Raw genomic sequence first — 21078 nt, forward strand, 5'->3', positions numbered from 1 at the left:
GGCAGGCGTCCGTACGTCTGTCTGGAGGTAACACGAGTTAAAAAATAATAATAATAATAATAAATGTACAGTGCAAAGTGTGATGTGTGTGAGGTAAACAGGTCGAGGGGGGGGGGGGGGGGGGGGGCGGCACCGGGTAGACCCTGAAGGAAAACCTCGAGGCTGAGCCCCCCCCCCTTAACCCCCACCCCCCCCCCGGCATCGCCCCGGCCCACCTGCAGCCCCCGGCACCTCGGGGTGGTTTTGGCTGTGTGTGGGAAGGGGGGGGGGGGGCGTTAAGGCGAAGCGTTGTTGGAGGTAGAGCTGGGGGGGGGCACAGGCACGGCGGGGGGAGCAGCGGGGGGGACGCTGCCCATGCTGCTCCCACTGCCCCCCGTCCCGCTGCTGTTGGTGCCTTTGTCACCGCCGCCGCCGCGGCTGCCGCCGTTGCCTTTGCTGTAGGAGGAGGAGGACGAGGAGGAGGAGGAGGAAGGGCCGGGCGTCTGGGCGAACAGCACACCTGGGGGGAGAGCAGCGTTGGGCAGGGGGGACCCGGCACATCCCTCTGCAGGTGACAATGGGAGTGATGCCACGCTGGGACCGTGACAAAAGCACCGCGCCGTGCCCTACCTGTGTAGACGATACCGTTGATCTCAACCGACATGCTGATGCTGTTGGTGCCGTTGTTGGCTGTGCTGCTGGAGGTGTCCTGGCGGTTCTCTGCGGGGGAGAGCGGAGGTGATGGACCCCTCCGAGGTCCCCGTGCCCCGATCCCACCCTGAACCCCACACCGTGGCACCCACCTGGCGAGCGCGTGCCCTGGCTGTTGATGCGGATGCTCATGGGCAGCTGTGCTGTCATGGCCAGGAGGTTTTGCTGCAGGGCACGCTGCATCAGCCGCTGCTGCTCGTCTGTCACCAGTGCCATTTTCTTCTCTGGGGGTTCCCCTGATTCCAGCTTCTCCCGCAGCTGCTCCAGTGCCACGGCCTGGGCTGCTGCTGCCACCTGCACGGCTGCAGCTTGAGCTGCCACCACTGGGTGTCCGGCCAGCGACACTGGCAGCCGGCTGGGCATGGAGATGGGGATGGGTGCGTCCTCCTCTGTGGGGCAGAGAGTGGGTCAGCCCCCCACCTACACTGCTCCAGACCCCACCACCAGGAGCTGCTGCTTATTGGAGTGGGGTAGGGTGACTGCAGCCCCAAACCAACACAGATGGGGGGTAAATGGACACATAGCAGCCCTGCGGAGAGGACTTGGGGGTGCTGGTGGATGAAAAGCTGGACACGAGCTGGTGGTACGTGCCCCCAGCTCAGAAAGCCTACAGCACCCAGCACCCAGCCCATGCAGGGGTCAGAGCTGGGTGACCACCACGGTCCCTCCCAACCCAATCACTCTATGACTCAATGCAGTGGTCTCCAAAAGCCCCAGGCCCCCAGGGGAACCCAACTTGCTCAGGGAGGGGACGGAGCAGTGCCACCGGTGCCCTCAGCACATAGCAGCTCTTACCTTTCTTGATCTTCTGGACGGGAGCGATGGCACCGCCGTTGGTGGCTGAGGCCAACCCCAGGGCTGGCACCGGCAGCTTGGGTGAGGAGAGGAGCCCATGGGTGCCACCAGGTGAGTAGGTGAAGAGCGAGCTGCCAAATCCCTGCCGGCGGCCCTCCCTTCGGTTGCTGTCAATGGCCGCCTGCAGCTCGTTGGGGTTGCTCAGGCCCCGCTTCTCACATTCATAGGGGTACAGGTACTTCATGTACCTGTGGAATGATGCAGTGAGACACAGCACGGCCCCATCCCCACCCGGTGTCCCCAAATTCAACCCTCCCCCCATGCCCCCCTGGTGCTCACTGGGTGCGGAGCGTGAAGGCCGCGCTGGTGATGGAGGTGGGCAGGTTGAGCCCCTTGGTGATCTCTCGCCACAGCTTCTTGTTGATGACCTCCACCAGGCCTCCCTTCTCCGTCACCAGCATGTAGAGCATGTACAGATCCAGCACCTGCTTGGCCATGATGGGGATCCGGTTCACGGGGGTCCCTGGGGAGGGCAGAGAGTGGGCAGGGGGTGTGCAGGTAGGCAGAGGAAAAGGGGGGTCCTGCTGCTGCTTCTCCCTTCCCCTACCACTCTACTTCCTTCTGTGAGCACCCCCACTTCATCTTGCTCAGTACCATGGAGGAAAAAGAAACTCGAAAGGGGCCGGCCGTGGTTTGCAAGCAGAGGCAGCTGCACCCAGCAACAGCAGATATTTATAACAGCAGCCACGGGGTGAGGGTCGTGCTGTGCTCAGGCTGCATGCAATTGGGGCCCCCCAGTCCCAGCAAGAAGGGAACACGGCTGGAGATGCAGGGAGTCAACAGGAATCACCCAGATCTGAGCTGGAAGGGGCTCATGGAGCACCCTGTGGGGCAGAGCTGAACCTGGGGGTGCTGGAAGGGCCATGCACACACACACACACGCTTCCCCAAATGCATTTTTAGACAGAAGGCTGCATGCACTCACACAACAACGTTTCCAGTGCTGGACCCCGGCTCCAGCAGTGCTGAGCAGCCCCAGCTGTGGGTCCTTGCACTGGTTCTCCCCAACCCGGTGCCGGGAGGTGGCAGCAGCTGACGTGGCTGCACACAGCACCACGCTGAGCTCCTCTCTCCATTCCAGCACCAGAACCCTCCTGCCCCCTCCCAGGACACTGTCCCACCCCACACAGCCCTGCAGCTGCCCCGATGGGAGCAGGGTGCTGATTTGGAGCACGGTTGAGCTGCACTGGTACAACCAGCAGGGGCTGCGTGCCCACTTGCTGCCCTCGTACCACCCCGGGGCAGAGCTGTGTGCTGGATACCAAGCAGGAGGCAGCTTTACATCAGGCCAAAAACTGCAGCAGGATGAAGCAGGAGTCACAGCTACACCCAGACCTCGCCTGCAGCACGGAGCTGTGCGTGTGTATGCTCCTATGCACAGATATTTGACATTCTCCTTTCGAATACCACAGGTCAACATTTTCCAGACGCTGCCGGTGAGGTGGGTGCCCCGTTGAGAACAGAGCTGGGCTTTGGATTGGGGCTGCTCTGGACTCACCATAACCTGGGGATGGGGCAGCACAGGGGGAGGCTGAGGGCAAAGCCACCCTGAAGGGGATGGAGCCGATGAAATCAGCCCCGTGGGGCCAGCACTGGGGCAGGAATCACAGCGCCGAGCTCATGGCGCGGATTCCAGCAGAGCAGGTTTGACCCCGGTTTGCAACGAGGTTAAAAATTAACTACCAGTCTGGCCGGAGCATTAACCTTGGGTTACAATGACACGAGAGAAAATAAAACCCATGGACAGAGCCGGGTGGGGGTGGGCAGGGAGGGGGCTCACCTCGCTTCTGCATGAAGCTGAAGAGGTCGTCCAGGAACTCCTTCCTCCGGGGGTCACCGTCCAACTCATACAGCTGTGCAATAAGAGGAGAACACTGCACACACCTCACCAGGCAGCCCCGTGTCTCCCCAAACCCACCCCCAGGGATCCCCCCCCGATCCCACAAGCAGCGGATGGGGTCTGTGGTCACAGTGTGCAGCAGAGTGAGGGCAGCTGTGCCCAGCAGCACTGAGAGCGGGCACCCAGCCCCCTGACCCAGCTCCCAGCAGTGCACTGACCCAAAGCCCCCATGGGGCAATCAGAGATCTCTATGGGGTGCCATGCAGCAGTTGTCCCCCCCCCAGGCATTGCAGGGATCCACTGCATGGAGCTGTTGGGTCCCAAAGTCCCTGCAGCTCAGGGCAGGCAAGCTCTGCTCTGCATTGCAGCTGCAGATCCATCGGGGGTAGTGGGGACCAGGGCAAAGCAGGACAGCCCCATAGGGAGCAGTGCTGCCTTCCCTGCCGTGACCCATCCTTGTCACCATGCCAAGGCTCTGGCAGGCAGCTCCTAGGTGGCAGACGGGAGGGCAGCCCTGCAATGGGTGCATCAACTCTCAGAAAACTCCACTCGGTGGGAGCCAGATGCAAAAATGATACGAGGCAGCCATGCATGAGGCCGTGCCACAGCCAAGACAAGAGCGAGTGCAGGCGTTTGTCGTGCTCAGGTCCCGGCCCCGAAACCACGGCGCTGCCCCCAGCTTGGCCCGGAGGCTGAGCGACTGCAATCAGCCCTGGGATCCTCCCAGCAGAACAGGGATCCTGGTTATTTTTAGCAATCCAGCACACTCTTGGCACAGAGTGGAGCAATGCTTTGGTGTGATCCCTCCTCCACACCTGCAGTGCCCGAGGGAGCCGGAGCCGGGCTGCAGGGAGCTGTGTGTGGGGTGCATGCCGTGGTGAGAGCTCGTGTGCAACTGCTTCAGTGTGCTCAGGGAGCACCCAGGGATCCAGCCCCAAAAAGGATGGCGGTGAGGAGAGTGCTTGGGACCCATGGGATGGGGTTACACCAGGATGAGGAACCTGGAGCCGCCCCGTGCCCTACTGCTTCCAGCATCTCCAAAGCTTGCTCCCATTTCAACAAGCAGCAAATCTGCCATAGGAGAGTGGTGCTGGGAGTGGCTGTCCCCTGGCATGCTGGCAGCCTGTGCTCCTGTGAAAGCATTTCCCAGGAATGGTGCTTGGAGCAAACTTGAGACCGATGGGGCCGGTGAGGTTCATTGCACCCCGCGCCCACTGAGCGTCCACAGCTGGGAAATGTTTTTATGAGCCAGGACAGGAAGATCTGTGCACAGACGCTCCTGAAGCACCCGTTCCTGCTGGGGCCAAGCTTTTGTCTTGGGACCCCACCCTTTGTTTGACAGCCCGACACATTCCTGCCCTGATTTATGGCAGCAGATCTGCCGAGCAAATCACGCCCTCCGCACGCACGCCTCGCTCCGACGCCGCACCGCAGCCCTGTGCCATGAGAGAGGAATGGGGCTGGGAGGGGGGGACGACAACGGCTCCTGGCCGCGTGGGGGTGGATGCTGCACCTCCAGCCCTCCCTCCCCCCCGTTCCCCTCCACCCTCCAGCCTGCTTTTCTCAAGGACAATTTTGAACAACTGCAGGCTGTGGGGAGGGGGCTATAAATACGAGTGTGTCACGCTGCAAGCACGCACCGTGAGGTTAACTGGGTAACCAATACTGGCATGCACGGACCTGGTGTCACCGAGAAGGGACAAGGATGACCCCCTCCCCTACCCCCCCCCCTCCCTAAATCCCCACCCCAGGAGGGTCCCCGTGGGGCCGAATTCCTCCTCCGCCGACGCCGATCAAAGGGATCAATGGGGCTGAGCCGATAACAGGGAAGGGCACTACAGGAAAGCCATAAACCTGCAGTTCCCCTGGAAACCTTGCAAAAGCTCGGCCAGCCCCTGAGCAAACAGCCCAGGAGAGGTCAGGAGCCATCGTTACCGCTGACCCTTTTGCAGCCCCCAGGAGCCCTAAGGCAGCACCGGGCGATGCTCAGGATGCGGCCGGCGTGGCGTTGGGCAGAGGCTGCTCCCGATCAGCTGAAGGATGCTGGGCCTGCGCCAAGCCAGCCTGCCCCGTTTCCTTGAGCGCTCAGAAAGCCGCACGCAGACGGAGGGAGGAGGAAGGGCTTCCCCGGTGCTGCTGCTGAGCACCTCGAGCCCATGGATCCACGCGTGGGGTGAGCCGGTGCCCCCTGCGCCCTGCTAACAGGGACAAGAGGACAAGAGCTGTGGCCTGTGGCTGGATCTGAGCGCGCTGGGAACGCTGCGCTGAGCTCAGGGCACGGCACTGCCCTTCGTTTTGCCTTTCCCGTGGAGATGATGGGAGGTTGAAGCTGTGTGAGGTTTGGGAGTGGTGCAGGGCTCTGGGTGCTGCCGGCAGCTGCTTCCCCACCTCATCCATGCCCCAGCACTGAGGGGACCCTGAGCCTGTGGGGACCCAAAGCTGCAGAGCACTGAGCCCCACTGCCAGCGTGCGCCCTCCGTATCTCAGACAAAGGAACGGAGGAGGTGGGACGGAGGCGGCCAAGGCTTTCTCAGCAGAGCCAGCTGATTAAACACAAATCCAGGGAGGCAGAGGGGGAGGCTGGGAAAACATCGCCCTGCTGCTCGGCTCTGCTGGAGCGGGGGAGGAAAAAAGGAAATGCAAAGGAACAAAAGTGCTGGGAAGGGGCCACATCGAGTGCCTGGTGCCCATGGGGCAGCGTCCAAACCCAGCACACGGCACAGCTGTCCCAGAGCAGCGCCCAGCATGAGGGTCACATGCAGCCTATTAACCTGCAGAGCTCTAACCATTGATTAGCCATTTATTAAAGCATCATCTCATTCAACTTTTATAAAGGCAGCTCTTAAATAAAGTTTCCTGGGGTCTGTCCTCAGGCTGCTGGGCTGCACTGGGATGCACCAAATCCATGTTTGGCTTTGGGAAGAGATGAGCGCTGCCAGGAACAGCCCAGGACCTCCAGCGAGGCGCTGGTGGCTCGCATGGGGGCCCCCCACACCCTGGCCAGGTGCCCCCTGGCCTGGGGGTTCAATCCCAAAGGAAACGTTGGACATCCGCATTTAAGAGGATGAAAGAAAATTAACCATCAGCTGAGGAAAACGTGCATCTGCTCAGCTGCAGGGGATTAGTGGAGCAGGGAGGGCTGCCCGGCCGCGTGCGCCGATCGTTACGTGCACCTTTGATCCGTGGGTTCTCGGCGGGGAAAGTGCTGACAGAGCTGAGCTCTGGCGATCCTGTGCCAAAGTCCTGCAGTGGGGCGGATGCTGCCGGCCTGTGCTCACCCAAATGCTGGTGTGAAGCCATGCGGGATGCTCAGCACTGTCTGTGCGCAGCCCTGGCCTCAGTGCTCCCAGCACGGCACTGGGGGGAACCAGGGGGCACCATGGAGCACAGGCAGAGACGTGGAACCATCAAATCACAGAGCCATTAAGGAAAAGAGCTCCACGATCATCCAGTCCATTCCTTGGCCCCTCGCAGGATTTCCTTGCATTGACGGCATCTCGTTTTGCCCCAGACACCTCTGACCACACGCACCCATCCCCTCCTCTCGGCACACAGCGATAGGAGCTAAAATAAACCAGGAGGAACTGAAACTGGTTCTCATTTCAGCAACGTGTGAAACCGTGCACCGGCCGGACCGAGAGCAGCAGGTGCCGCGGTGCAGTGAGTGCCAGCATGGTGCGCTGCGAGCCGGGGCCACTCTGAGCCGATAGATTTACATCTCATCATTAGGGAGGTGGAAATGGCTTAATCTGTCACACAGCTGCCCCCACGATATCCTCTTAGAGCAGAGCCACCCCCAGGACACCGGGGATGAAGGTGCCCACGCCTCAGCTCCTCCAGCCCATGAGTGGTGCCTGGTGTCACCATCACCGTCACCGCGCTCCGGGCGCATCGTGGTGCCATGTGGCTGTTTGCTGTTTCCTGGGCAGGAAGAGTGCTGAGCTTCAGCCTGCAGGATCCTGGCACAGTGTAGATGGCCAGATCAACCCTTCGAACCAGATTACATGAAAATCCTGACCCATTGGCTTCCAAAGGGCTCATGGAAAGCAGCCTCTCGGCAATGCCAGGAATGCCAGAGAGCGGCAGCAGCGGCACGGGAAGCGCCAGGCTGTGCCAAGATAACGAACGCATTGGGAGGCCTCACTGTGAGCACCCATGGCAATTAAAGCCAGGAAGCGGCTGTTAACGAGGCTGCTGGTAATGAGGCCCCTGCGGGATCTGTGCCGATCTCACCAGGCTCGCTCTGCCACAGTGCCGGGACCCGAGCTGCAAACGCCACAGCGCTGCGGTTCTGAGTTTCCAAGCCCCAGGGAATCATTTCCACGGCCTTTTTTTTCCCACCATCAGGCAGGTTCCACACTCACTGCTTTCCTCCTTTCTCTTCCCAGCCTATTGTGATGTGCAGGCTGCATGCTGGTAGGGGAAACCTCCCCCCCGCCCCCCCAGGTGCCCTGAAATCCCCACCAGCAATGGGCCGAGCACTATGGGGAATAAAGCAGTCAGGACTGCTGTTTAGGGAGAAAAATAAACAACAACCCACACAAATAAAGCACGATGCAGGAGCTTTCTGGGAACAGAGGGAAACCCAGCGGCCACCAGCCTGCTCCGTGCAGCAGCAGCAGAACTGAGCACACTGTGATGTGCTTCAGCATGGCTGGCGTGACTGAGGGCTTTGCTCTGCCCTTCTCCTTCCCTTCTGCTGAGAGCAGAGGGGCGAAGCAGGGGGCAGCTCAGCTGCCAGGAGGTGTTACATGGATAGCATACACTTGGAGAGGGCTTTCCCTGCAGCTCCTAAGTGGGCTGCATGTGAGGACCCCCACCCACCCCTTGGCATCCCCCTGTGTTGCCCCTGTCCCACTGCACACCATCAGCCCTGCGCTGCTCACACCGGTGCCTGGTTTCGGGGCACAGCGCTGGTGGGGGGTGGGGAGGTGGAATTCTTTAGAAAAAGAAAGTCATTAGTAAAAACTAGAGTTCTGGTGACGAGTCCTGAAATAAAGAGTTTCGGATGACGCTGCTCCAACATGGTTTCCCGTAAAGCTGAGCTGCTGCTTTGGGGCACCCGGTGCCCGCAGTGCAGTTTGCACATCTCGGGGTCCACAGGCATGATACAGGCATACCCAGGGGGACGACAGTGTGACCCTCCCAGCCCCAAGGGTGTTCAGCTGCCGGGGGGACTGCGGAAGGGGCTGCTGCCCGCCCAGCAGCTGTGCTGAGGTATCAGGTTCGTATCGGCTGACCGCGTGATGAGCACGGCCGGCTCCTTTCCACCCATCCCTCGAGCAGCAGGAAGGGTGAACATCCCCGATCCTGTGGGCAGATAAAGAGCTCAGCTTAGGGACGGGGTCACCTCCCACCACAGGGCTGTCCCCATCCCTGCCCTATGCAAATGCTCCTGACTCCCCAGAGATCCTGAGGCGATGCACCACGCCTGGGCTCAACCCCCTCCCCAAAAGCAGGGTCCAACGGAGCCTGGAAGCAGCAGAAAGGCAGAGTTCCCCATGGGTGGGGGTCTGCACAGGGCTGGGGCAGCCTCACCGGCGGCACTGAGGGCGGCTGCGCTGACTGGCCCGGCTGGATTCCTGCTGCCTGAGCTCAGTGCTTGGGGTGTGGGGGGGCACGGGTGCTCCCCATCCCCAGGGCAGCCCAGAGAGGGCCCCTTTCCGGAGGGGGAGCCTGGGTACGTTTGCAGGGAGAGGTTTACAGGGTCGTCAGCGCTGCGCTTCCCGTTGGCTCTATTGTTCCCTCTGGTTCCCAGCATTGTCCCCTCCACAGATCGGCCGCCTCCCGGAGTGGGGGCACGGGGCCCCACCGCAGGTGCCTGTCCTGCCATTCCCTTGGGCTGAGGGACCCAGAGGGACCCAGAGATCCCAGGGGCACCCTTGGCGATGTCGTCACTCCCACATCACGTGGGTAAAATCCGCTCCTGATTTCTCAGAAAGGCTGCAAACCCCTCCTGATGCCACCAGCAGTAAAATCCCCAAGCACTGCTATGACCACATCCCCTCTGCTGTGCCTCGAGGCACCCAACCCAAGCCCAGCTATGGCTGCGTGCTGAAGCCCTCCTGCAGCGGCACACCAAAGCCATCCCCCCAGGACACGGGGCAGGGGACAGGGATGAGTGGGAGCCCATCACAAAGTCCCCAACTCAGACGTCTGGCATCTCCTGCCCTCCCTAGCCTGGTCTCCTGCTGGGGTGGAGGTCCCAGCCCCTCCTGTGCTGCCCCTGCACTGCTGTCCCTGCCACAGGGCGCTGCACGGGGACACATCCCCACCGCCGCCAGCTGGAGGACGCGGCCGGTGTCAGCGCCAACAATACGGGTGTCACCACCACGCAGAGGGAGACACTGAAAGAGCGAATTAGTCGCCGTTTAACCTCCCTGACCCCCCATTGTCTGCCCCGTGTCAGCCACCCGCCCCACATGTAGAGGGGCTGATCCTGCCCCCCCTCTATGCCAAGCACCACGAAGTCACCGGGGTTGGCGGCGGCGGAAAGGCGCCCAGCACCCGCCTGAGATGGGAACGGCTCAGCCGGTTCTGTCAGCTTCAGCAGCAGGGAGGGGAAAGAGAGCAGAAGGAACAGCCCGTCCAGGTCCCTGCCTGCACTGCATGACCCTCCCCAAGGGTCTGAGCCACCCCAGGCCTGGAGCACCATGCTGTGCCATGCAGGGTCTGCTGGCTGAGGGCTCGGTGCCACTCGGTGCCACTGTGGTTTCACCACAGCAGGGTTCAGATCCAGCTCCAGCACCGTGGGGACAGTTGGGTGGTTGCTTGTTTCCCTCTTTTTTTTTTTTTTAACAAAGGAGGAAGTGAATTCTGCTGCAATTGCATTTCAAACAACTATTTTGGACTGAGTGCTGGTGGCAGCTCGCAGGGCTCCGGCTCCAATAAAAGCGCACAGAGTTCATGGCTGGAATGCAAATGGCACAGTGCAGTGTGGGCTGCTGAGAGGTCACCAGGGAGCCCCTTTCCTCCCCATGCCAGAGCAACCCGACTGCCACAGCCACCCCATGATGGGGGGCAGCCCCGGCAGCACGCTGTTTTTGGGGCAGTTCCTCTCTTTCCAGCCAAAAGCTGCCATCCAGGAAAGGTCATTTGGAAGTCAGCTTCCACCAGCGGCTCCCGCAGCCCTTCGCCACGTATGTGTTTGTGCATGCCCTTGACACATGCTCTCTATCACACCTGACCCTGTGCAAATATTAATTCAGTGCAGTCAGTAAGTATTGAGAAAGCGTGTCCAAGGCAGCAACACCCCGGCACCAGGAGTGAGTGGCTCTATAGGGGAATCCACCCCAGAGCTGGGACTCTATGGGGGGCACTGCTGGCTGCATGCATGCCTGGGTTGGGGCTGCAGGCAGGGTGCATGGGCAGGGTGCATGGGCATGGTGCATGGGTAGGGTGTGCAGCTCCAGCACCTGCACGGGCAGAGGCGAGAAGGGGCAGGAGCGTGGCTGAATTAGCCGTTGTAGGCAAGCTGGGGTTTAAATTCCACCATATGTAAATGATCGTATTAGAAAGGAGATCATTGTAAGCCAAAGCAGATGAGTCACCCAGGGTTTCCACTCTCAGCCCCGGTAGGGCTGGGGATTTGTGTAATTGCAAATCTGTTCCTGAAATGCAAGGCCTCGTACCTCTCGGTCCCGGCGGGCGCTGCACAGCAAGCTGTCCCCATGGCGGGGGGGGGGGGGGCTGGTCCTGGTCAGGCTGTGCCACCCCCAGCCCTTCAGGGGAGGCCCATTGGCTGCGGATGGCCCTGGTAGCAGCCAGCTGCGGGTGTCAGCCCCACAAACCATCGCTGCCAATCTGCTGAGGCGCACGGCAGAACCTCACCAAAACGTTTCCACGGCCAACGCTGCGCTGCAGACGGGGGCGATGCTCAGATGGGAACCAAGGTGGGGGGCCAAGCCTCCCGTCCCCCTCCCCGTAGCATCCTGCAGAGCACAGGTACCAGCAGGGCTCCCTCCACCACAGCGAGCACAGTCCCTGCCCAGGAGCAGCCACGACAAAGGCAGGATTATCATCAGCTCCACTTTACAGACAAGAGACCCAGGCGTGGAGAGATTAAGGGACTTACAGCGAGGGTCACAGAGGGGGTCAGGGGCTGCGCCCACAGCTCCCGGCACGGCAGCCATGCAGGCAGGTGCCTTATCAGGGCTGAGCACACGGGGAGCGGCTGCCCCCCACCCAAGGGCCCCCCACCCCACGATTGCAGCACGTCCGGCCGCCCCCAGCAGCTTGGTGTTTCTGCTGTGGTTTCGGCCAGAAATAGGGCGATGGAGCAACGCTGCACCCTTGCCCAACTGCTCTGCTCCCGGCACGGCTGTTTGCTTTGCTGACAAAGGGTTTGTGCTCTATTCTCTGCAACAATTTTTTTTTTTTTTCCCCTCTCTTTTAAATAAGCCCTTATTCCTGTTGGTTCAGCTGTGCCGGAGCCGTGAGGCTGCTGCCTCCTCTGCAGCACTGTGATTCAGCCCTGAGGCTCTGAAGGAGGGGGTGATGCTCGTGGTGCAGGCGGCAGTTCGGGACCCCCAGCCCAGAAGCGTGACGATCAGCAGCAGGGCTGGCCCTGCTCCGTCCTCTCCTCCCACCCCTGGTTTGAACATTGGGTCGGTCTCTCTGGCACAGGCCAACCGGGCATCCCAGAGCCTTGCAGGGAGCAACGTGCCCCGGTGGAAGGTGGCACCTCCAGAGCAATGACCCAGCAGCCGAGATGCCTGAGCCAGGGCTGCCAGGAGGCACTTTGTGGCTAAGCCGAGGAGAAGTCCCTGACCCCCGGCTGGGATTGGGGGATTAGGGCTGCGGGAAGGCTCCTGGAGCACCCTGAGCTGATTACCATGATGGATCCCTCACCAGGAACACCCTTCAGTGGGTGGCAAAGAGCAGGACAGGGACAGAGAGGGGCAGGGATTTCCTGCCTCCCCCCCACCCCCGACACTCTAGATTTGCAGCTTTGCACTTTACAGCAAACAAAACCCGAACAAGGAGCAAACCCAGCGCCTTTGAAAGCGACTCATCCGCACGCAACTCAACTCCCACCCCACGCATTCCCAGCGCTTCTCCTGCTCCCCCCCCCCCCCCAACCCCCCTCTCCTTGCCATACCCCCCCATTTCCTCTTCAGCCCCGTTATCTGCCCGCCAGGCGCTGCAATCGCCGTCCTCCGGGTGCAGCAGTGCCTGGGGTTGGGGCCCAGCTCTATCTGCCTGACCCCCCCCCCCCCACCATAGGGTATGTGTGGGAGGGCACACGGTGGGGGGACCCCCCGAGGAAGAGGCCCCTCTGCCTCCCTGGGGGCAGCTCATCCGCTCGGCTCGCTAACGCAATAAAGCTCCGATCGATATTTTAAAAGAAAGTAAATGGACTCTTCTACTGTTGTTAAGAGAGGCATAGCCCCTGCAGGGGGGGAATCTGCCCCGGTTCCCCCTCTTCCCTCCCCCCCCCAGTGAAAGGAGAGGTTGGGCTGATCTCAATTCTGCTATGGGGAAGGCTCCCCACACCCATCGGGAGCAGCATTTGGCAGTTTGCTGTTCTGTGTGTAGCTGATGGAAATCTACAGCTGGGGGGGGGTTCTTCGCCACCCTCATGCCCTTCCACCACAGCCCCAGTGCCCACAGCTGCTGGCAGGGGCTGGGCAAAGTGGGGAGCATGGAGCCAACCCCATTGAGCACCGGACACCATTTGGGCTTTTACCCCCCAAAAATGAGCGCTATAAGGAACAGCTTTAAGACCTTCACCACAAACGGCCGCGGGAGAGGATCGCTGTGCTCACCACAGAAGCCATGAACATCCCTGGGGCTGCACAACCAACTGCCTCCCCCAGAGCCATCAGAGGGGGCCGATCCGGAACAAAAGCGACGTTGGATCCTTGCGCACTGCGAGCGGCACCGGCTGCATTCAAAGGGCGCCTTTGAGCAAGAAATCACCATTTCCTCTGCCTCCTCGGCCCCTCTTGCATTTCCCCCTTTTCAGTTTTAATTGCTGCCTGAGTCATGTGAACAGCATGAAACCATTGAGGGCACCTGCCCCGGGGGCTGCGGCCCCAGCGCCGTGCAGGCGGACGGACAGACAGACTGATGGACAGACTGAGTTGCAGGGTGAATCTGACCCAGGAACCAGCATCGTTCCCAGGGGCACCGAGACGCTCGTGTTACAACCACCCAGTTCTGTGGGCTGCCTGCAATTACCCCCCATCCGCCACGCTGCCATCAGCGAGAGGAGAACGAAAACAGCACGTCTATCAGCAAAAGCCCAGGGTGTTTTTCCCTGTCCAGACCAGTGAGGAATGGGACACGGCCTGAGCTCCGTGCTGGGGTTACCGAGTTGCTTTCAGTTTGTTGCTTTTTTTTCCTAACCGTTGCACTTTGAAACCCCGTATCTCAGGCAGGCTTTGCTCAGCAGCAGATAAGGACTGAGGTTTTTGTGCTACCAGCGTGTTTGAGGCATCCCAATTTGGAACGCTTCAGAAACCTCCCGTCTCCCCTAAAAGCACCAGCAGCTCACCACAAGCCAACCTCCCCCCACTCCGTGGGCTTTTTTAAAGCTGCTTTTAAATAGGAACAGAACCATGGGGCTCCAGCACCTGCCTGCAGCACCAAGTCATGGCACCGAGCTCTCACCAACAGCCCAGCTGTGATGGCAGGCAGCAGGCACAGAGAGGCAAAGCGACCCTAAGCAGGGCGCAATCAGCTCCTCCCAGCCCCATCCCTGCTGCCAGCTCCGAAATCTGGCACACGCACACCTCTGTGGCAGGGCAGCCCTGGTTCCCCTATGGGGTGATGGGGTGCACACACCTGGCTTGCTGCTGAATCAGAGCCGTGCGCCTGCCCACGGTGCACAACCAGCAGCTGGCTTTCACATTCAGCACAGGAAACTCCAAAAGGGGCAGGGACAGGAAACTGCGATGGCGTGGGCTGCGAGCGCACCCCCGGTTCAGGCTCCTGGTATTAGTGGGGTGCAGTCATATCCTCACCCGAAACAGAAAGGTCAGGAGAGGGGTTCTCCTGGGGCACTGCACTGCGCACTGGGGTCCTTTGCTGAGGTTCCTCCAGCTCTGTGCTCCCCAGGGCAGCATTACGCAGCACTTTGCACCGCCGGCTTGTTTGCAGGCACTGAGCTGCCCGTGCTCAGCAGTTCACCCAAGCACAGCCCAGCACGGCCATAGCCAGAGCCTGCGGTGTCTCTGGGCATGGGGACAGTCCACAGAGCTCCAGGATTGCCTTATTCCAGTTGCCTATGTATGGCTGAGAGCTCCAGGCTCGATGCTGGGAGCCCAGATGTAGTGGCATTGCCTGGCTGACGCCAGCCCTGGTCTCAGCATCCCACTTGAGGCAGATGAAAGGCAACCAGCACAAACCTTTTCCTGCCCCACAGGCACAGGGGGTCAGCCCCACTGCAGGCTTTTATAGGAAGGAAGGAAGAGGGAGGGAGGCGAAACGAAGAGCGAGGGCCACGTTGCTCTCTGTTACTGGGGAGGGATGTGGACAGCGGGCTGGGGTCATTCCTTGAATCGAGCCCTGCACTGGGTAAAGGGCCCAAAAACCCCATGGTTCCCAGGAATGGAGGTTCTCAGAAGCATTCCGACTGCCTCCAGCTGTGCCCTCCCCCAGGCACTGGTTGCTGCGGGTCTCACTATCATCATCCTGCAAAGGGGATTTTCCTCTGCAGGAAAAGGCACATTCCTCACCCAGCCCAGCACAAGCGCAGCGACGAGCTTACAGCCAGCAGGAGCAAAGGATTTCAGCACTGCTCTGGCACCAGCAACAAGCTGAGCCCCCAGCCTGCAGCCCCCCCAGCTCCCCACCGAGGAGCCCCCGGCAGCCCCCAGCCCTGCAGGCTCCTTTGTTCTGCTGCTGCACGGGCAGCGCCCAGGTCAGCAGGAGCTGACCTCTGCCTCTCAGTGGCCGTCCCCAGGGATGGGGAGGTGCCACGCATTGGCTTCCCGACCCCGCACGCTTCCCCTTCGCCCCGTTGCACAGCAGCTTCCAGAGGGCTGATTTGCAGGAATCTGCCCCAAATGAGTCAATAAAGTGCCTCGGCAGAGGGGAGCGCAGAGCCCCCCCTGGGGCAATGCAGCCATAAAGGGAGGGTGGGATTGCGGGGGGCTGCCGGAGCTGCATCCCAGCAGAGCTGGCCTGCGAGGAGCTCGGCTGCAAAATAAAGAGGAACCCAGAAATAGCACCTTCCTCAAGCTGCACGTCCCCATCACAGCAACACCATCACTGCACAGCAGCGCTCACAGCAGCGCTCACAGCCCCGAGCGGCGGGTGAGCAAATAAAAGAACCCCCCCAGCACCAGAATCCCTCTCCACTCCATCCCTGGGCTGCAGCACTGCGTTCGCAATCGAGTCTTTCCACACTGGGTTAAAGGCACAGAGCAGAGAGGTTGCAGCCCCCGCGCCCCCCGGAGCCGGGCGCATCCTGCCTGCGCTGTGTTTACATTCCTGCTGCTCCTTCCCAGCCCGTCAGCTGGGTCGGGGCGAGCTGGGAGGCACGCGTTGGAGGGCAGCCAGGAGGAGCTCCCGGGCAGGCGCTGCTCGCAGCCCCTGGCCTCAATCCAGAGGCCAGGATCCAAGCTGACGTGCCGGGGGAAGCCTCTCCCCGAGCGGGCGCTTTGCTTCCTTGCCTCCACCCACGGCACGGAGGCAGCAGGCACCTTCCCCTTCAACGCTGGGTGCTTCCAACACAACCAGGAAGCTGTCCCGGTGGTGCCCAGAGGGATGGGTGCACGACCCCCTCGTATCCATTTGTGGGGTGGGAGAGGTGGGACTGAGCCCCACGTTGTGCTGCTGGGCACCGATGGCCGGGAGCTCCCTGCACAGGGCTGGGATACGCTCATACAGCGACAAACAGGAAGATCACAGCCGTGGTGTCTAAAAGCCTTTTCACAGATAAAAAGATTACGTCCCCCACTCTCTAATTACAGGAAGTACAAAAGAGAGAAACCACAAGAAGAAAGACGATGCAGCGCCAGGAGGTGAGGATATGTACGCACTCGAGACAGCACAGGAAAAGTTCAATGTGTTCATAAAACCCACACGGACGTACGTTGGGGTTACGGAGGAGCAACGAAGGCACCAAGGCTGCTGTGAAGCACCCAGGGAAGGGGCAGCAGGGGCTGAATGCTGCCCTCGGTGCCTGCCGTGCTGCGGATGGTGGGCACAGGGATGGCAGCAGCGCAGGGAGCTCAGCCACGTGCTGTGCCAAATGGTGCCAAGTGGCCCTGCTCCAGCAAAGGCTCCCAGCCCTGCAGCTGTGCACAGGCACTGCGGGATCCACACAGCTCCTGTCCTGCTGCTCCCCCGATCAGAGCCAGCAGGGCAGCCCCCAGATCCCCACAGCACTGCTCACCCAGGATGCGAATGCAGTCCAGGGCGTTCTCTTCCCTGCCCCAGCACGCTGTGAAATTCTCCAACCCTGGCTGTACGCTGCTGGGGCGGCCGGGAGTTGTGCAACAGCCTCCAGCCCTGGGCAGCCGTTTTCCTCTCACAGCACAGAGGCAATGCGATGGCACAGTGCTGCCCGTGCCCCAGCAGCAGCCCCCAGCCCACCTCCCCAAGCTGAGCGAGGGGCAGCGGCCACTGCACCCCTCCCAAAACATCACACTCTCCATCTGGGTCCCATCTGCTGCTGTTTGCTCTCGCCCCCTCCCCCCAGCCCTAAACTCAGATGTACTTAAACACACACATCAAAGGGCCGGGGCAGCCCCCGGGGAGCCCCGCTTTACACTATTTCCTTCTATTAGCCCCGAGCTCGGGTTTGTGCAGCCCACGGCCAGGCACGTGGAAGAGAGTCCAGAGCTTGGGGGGCTGCAGCCTCTGCTGGCACAGAGCCCACCAAAACAACCCCAGCAACGTGGAGAAGAGCAAACCCAAGAGCTATCTTCACATTTGCAAATCCAGAGTGACATTTTTTCCCCCCCTCTCCATTCCCAGCAATTCTCCCAGCTCCCTGCAACGAGCCGAGGGACTCAAACCCCAGAGGAACCCGGCGGTTTCTTAGCAGCACCGAACCCAGCTCAACCCTCCAACCCCACGTCCCCTCGGCTCCTACCTGCTTGAACTGCTCCTCGTAGGTCCAGTCGCCGTGGTCGGGTGCAGGCTGTGGGAGCTGTGCGTGGCCCTGGGGGCCCAGTCCAGCTGGGAGTCGCTCCTGTGCGCCCGGCAGCCGCTGTGCTTCACCCCGGCAGTGCTGAGGTGCCGGCGGCTTTCGGAGCAGCAGGGACCCCGTGCCTGTCCGCACCGCCTCCGCTGAGCCCAGCCCCTCCTCGCCCATGTCTTCCTCCTCCTCATAGTCTTCCTCTTCTTCTTCCTCCTCCTCTTCTTCCTCTTCTTCTTCTTCTTCCTCCTCCTCCTCCTCCTCGCCCAGGTCCTCTTCAAATTCTTCTTCATCCCATTTGCCCTTCCTAGAGCAGGGAAAGGGGGGAGATGTGTGATTAGCACCCTAAAGGTGGCCCATCTGCACAGCACTCCTGCAGAGTCAGACTCATGGGCAGGAGGTGGGAAGACATTCCCACGAGCCCTCCCTACTTCCAGAAGCCTTTCCCAGACCCTCAGCAGCATATGAATGAGGTCTGTTGGGCCTCCAGCCATCTCTGTGGGCTGTCCCTCATTTTGGGAGTCTGTGACCTGCCCAGGGAGCTGCAGGTCAGGCAGAGGCACCACGGATGGCCCGTCATCATTCAGAACCAGACTGGGATCCCGTATCACTGCCCCAGTGTGGCTCTCAGACAGAGCTGAATTTTACCTAGTGCCCAGCCAGCGCCAGGAACCAGCGCCATGAGGCAGATGGCTCCACATGGGTCTGGGAAAGGTGAAAACAGCCGATTCCAGTGTCTGTCAACAGGGCAGCAGCTCCAGCCCAGCCCAGGCACCACGCACAGTCTCCAAGGGAGGGCCCAGTGCTGTTGCCCACCTGCCCCGGCTCCCCTGCTCCTCCCTGAGCCCCATGTGCTGCCATGTACTCACAGGTCCTCCTCCTCCTCGGAGCCCATCTCCTGCTGGTAGCCACCACCATCCTCTTCCTCTTCCTCCTCCTCACCACGTTCCTCCTCCTCCTGGCTCTCCTCCGACAGCCCTGGGCTGGATGAGTGGCTGAGGCCGGCGGCTGCGGCCCGCATGGCAGCCAGGGCAGCCATCTGTGCCCTCTGGATGTGAGCGCTCTCAGGTTCCGTGCCTTCCTCCAAAGGGGCTGGGGCCAAATCAGGGCCTCGTCCCCGGGCAGGGGTCTGTCCTGAGGCCGGCGGGGGCTGCGCCGGGGGGGGCGTGGAGCGTTGCTGCTGCTGCTGCTGCTGCTGCTCCTGCTGCCGTGCTTCCAGAGCCTGCTGCAGCCGGGCGCGCTGCTGTCGCTGCAGGTTCTCCATCACTGCCTGCAGCTTCATGGCTCTGCCAGTGGGAGGCAGGGCCCCGGGGGGGCGGGGGGAGATGCCCTGGGGGCGCGGGGGGCAGCGCCCGGCAGGGTGCCGCGCTCCAGCAGGGCGGGAGGCCAAGGCGAGGGCGGTGGGGCGGGCAGCCCTGTGAGGGGGCTGCCGAGCCCCCAGGAGGGCGGCAGAGGCACTGGGGGGCTCTGCGAGGCCGTGGGGGGCACGAGGTGGGTCAGAAAGGGACAATGCAGCCCCCCGGCCCACCCCACGCTTTGTTTTGCCGCAGGGCTCCTGTTGGGAATGTGGGCTCGGGATGCTCGGCTGTTGTCAGGAGTTTGGTGGGGTCAGCAGGCGGCTGCCAGGCGCATGGCTCCGTCCTCACTGCCAGGCACTTCCAGGGGTTGCGTTCAGCCCTTGGCCCCCCGTTGGCTGCAAAGTATCCTCAGTCCTCAGGCAGCTGAGCCTTGGCCAGGCGTGGGCGCAAACCTGCACAGGGACAAGTAAAGAAGAGGGTCAGGAGGCGGCGAGCAGGAAGGAGTTAAAGACAGCCCAGGAGCCTCATTAATCTCGAGCTAATGAGATAGGGAGGCTGGGCCCTGCTGCTGCAGGGGGAAGGGGCCTGCATCCAGATAGCCCAGCCGGGCCTCCAGGCAGCTCGGATAGCAGCAGTGCAGATAACAGACCCTGCTGGGGCCACACAGGGAATCATCACCGCCTGTCCCTTGCTGCTGGGACCAAGCAGGACACTCAGGGACACTGAGGACACGTGGGGTGCAGCGTCGCCATCCTCGGGGCAGACACTGCTCCCCAGAGTTGCAGATGCCACATGTGGGAAGCACCCACGGTCAGCACCCCAAGCATGGTCCCAAAACACAGAATCCTGTAGGGGTCCCATGGACGCTGTGCTGCAGGGCAGGACAGCCCTCTCCTAGGTGAGCCACCCACAAGGTCACTCGTCCCAGTTAATCCCCTTCTAGAAACACTGAGGTGTCTGGCCTGGCACCATCCAACAGCACGAGGAACGGGGGCTCAGCCAGCAGCACGCCAGGAGCCCCCTCCCCTCATCAAACTGCATTGCTGGGGGTTCATTCAGGAAAGGGGAAATCACCTCAAGCCTACGAGGGTTGGCAACCAGATCTCATCCATTCCCTGCAATGGCTCATGGTGGGGAACACCTACACAGCCCCGAGGGCGGAGGGCTACCGGCTGCCATTAGGGGTTACCAGCTTCCCAAGCCTCAGATTCCCCATTGCCTCCCACTTTGCCTATTCCCACTGGAAGCATTTGGGGCCAATTTATGCTGCAGCCACAGAAATAGAGGGTTGTGGGGTAACCGTACGGGCGCACAGATCCCCGGATTTGCAGTTCCATAGCACGGTGACCCCGAGCCCCTTTGTCCGGCCCCATTCTGTGCCTGCAGCCCCACGGGCAGTCGCTCACCCTCGCGTGGGGACGGCGCTGGAACTGAACGCTCCCGGGTCCGGCTCGCAGTCGGGGAGCACAGGGAGGAGAAACAGAGCCCGGCGGTGCCGCTGCGCGTGGGGACGGGCACAGGGAGCCCAAGGGGAGACGGAGGTGGGGGTGGGAAGGGGGGGGGGGACTCGGCCCGGGGCACGTGGCAGCGGCCGGGAACGAGGCACGGCGAGGGGAGGGTACGGGGGGGAACAGAAGAAGGCCGGGGCGGCTCTGTGAGCTGTGCCCGGTGCCGTCCTCCGCAGCCCCGTTCGCAGTGCGTGGGCACCGCGGGGATTCCTGCGGTCCCCGCTGGCTTCAGCGCCACCAACGGGGTTCCGGTAACCGACCGTGGGATGGGCAGCCGGCGGCGCGGCTCGAGTCGGACGGAGGGGAAGTCCCGGGCCGAGCAAACGGCGCGCGGCATTGCGGCCGTTACCGACCACGGAGAGGGAGGAAGAGGGGGAAGGGGAGGGGAAAAGCACCGCGGACCACCGGTAACGCGCCGCGGGAGAGAGACTCGTCCGTGACCTCGGGTACCGAACGCGGGGCAGCCCAGAGCCACCCACAGAGCGGCAGCGAGGAGAAGAGCCCCAGTCCGCGGTAACCGGCCCCGGTGCGCACCTCTTACCCGGTGGAGGCCGCGCGCCACGAAGCCACATAGCAGCCACGGCCGCCCGGGGCTCGGGCTGCAGCGGGGCCGGGGCTGCGCTCGGTGCCCGCACGTCGGCTGCTCTCCGGACGGGCGGGCAGGGGGGCCCGGCAGTGCCCCGCCCCGCGCTGCCATTGGCCCGCCGCTCCCGCCACGCCTCATTCCGCCCCGCCTCGCGTTTTAATTGGCTGTCTCCTGCCGCCTCGCCCCGCCCCACTTTCCTATTGGAGTAC

General features: G+C 61.9%; 1 protein-coding gene across 2 annotated transcripts; it reads right to left on the minus strand.

The window, feature by feature from the left end:
• Positions 1–211: 211 nt before the first annotated feature.
• ARID3A (AT-rich interaction domain 3A) lies at positions 212–20943 on the minus strand. 2 transcript variants are annotated; one of them, XM_048927722.1, is made up of 9 exons: positions 20825–20943; positions 18347–19227; positions 17433–17784; positions 3326–3398; positions 1825–2008; positions 1486–1733; positions 783–1079; positions 610–699; positions 212–499 (listed from the first exon to the last, which is right to left on the minus strand). In XM_048927722.1, exons 2-9 carry the CDS (start codon positions 18757–18759, stop codon positions 276–278), a joined length of 1881 nt encoding a protein of 626 aa, XP_048783679.1. In that variant the 5' UTR covers positions 18760–19227; positions 20825–20943; the 3' UTR covers positions 212–275. The 2 variants fall into 2 exon arrangements, with proteins under 2 accessions (XP_048783679.1, XP_048783680.1); XM_048927723.1 differs by having other exon boundaries at positions 20818–20943.
• Positions 20944–21078: the final 135 nt, after the last annotated feature.

The sequence above is a fragment of the Lagopus muta genome, chromosome 26, assembly GCF_023343835.1.
Source record: "Lagopus muta isolate bLagMut1 chromosome 26, bLagMut1 primary, whole genome shotgun sequence".
Classification (NCBI taxonomy): Eukaryota; Metazoa; Chordata; class Aves; order Galliformes; family Phasianidae; genus Lagopus; species Lagopus muta.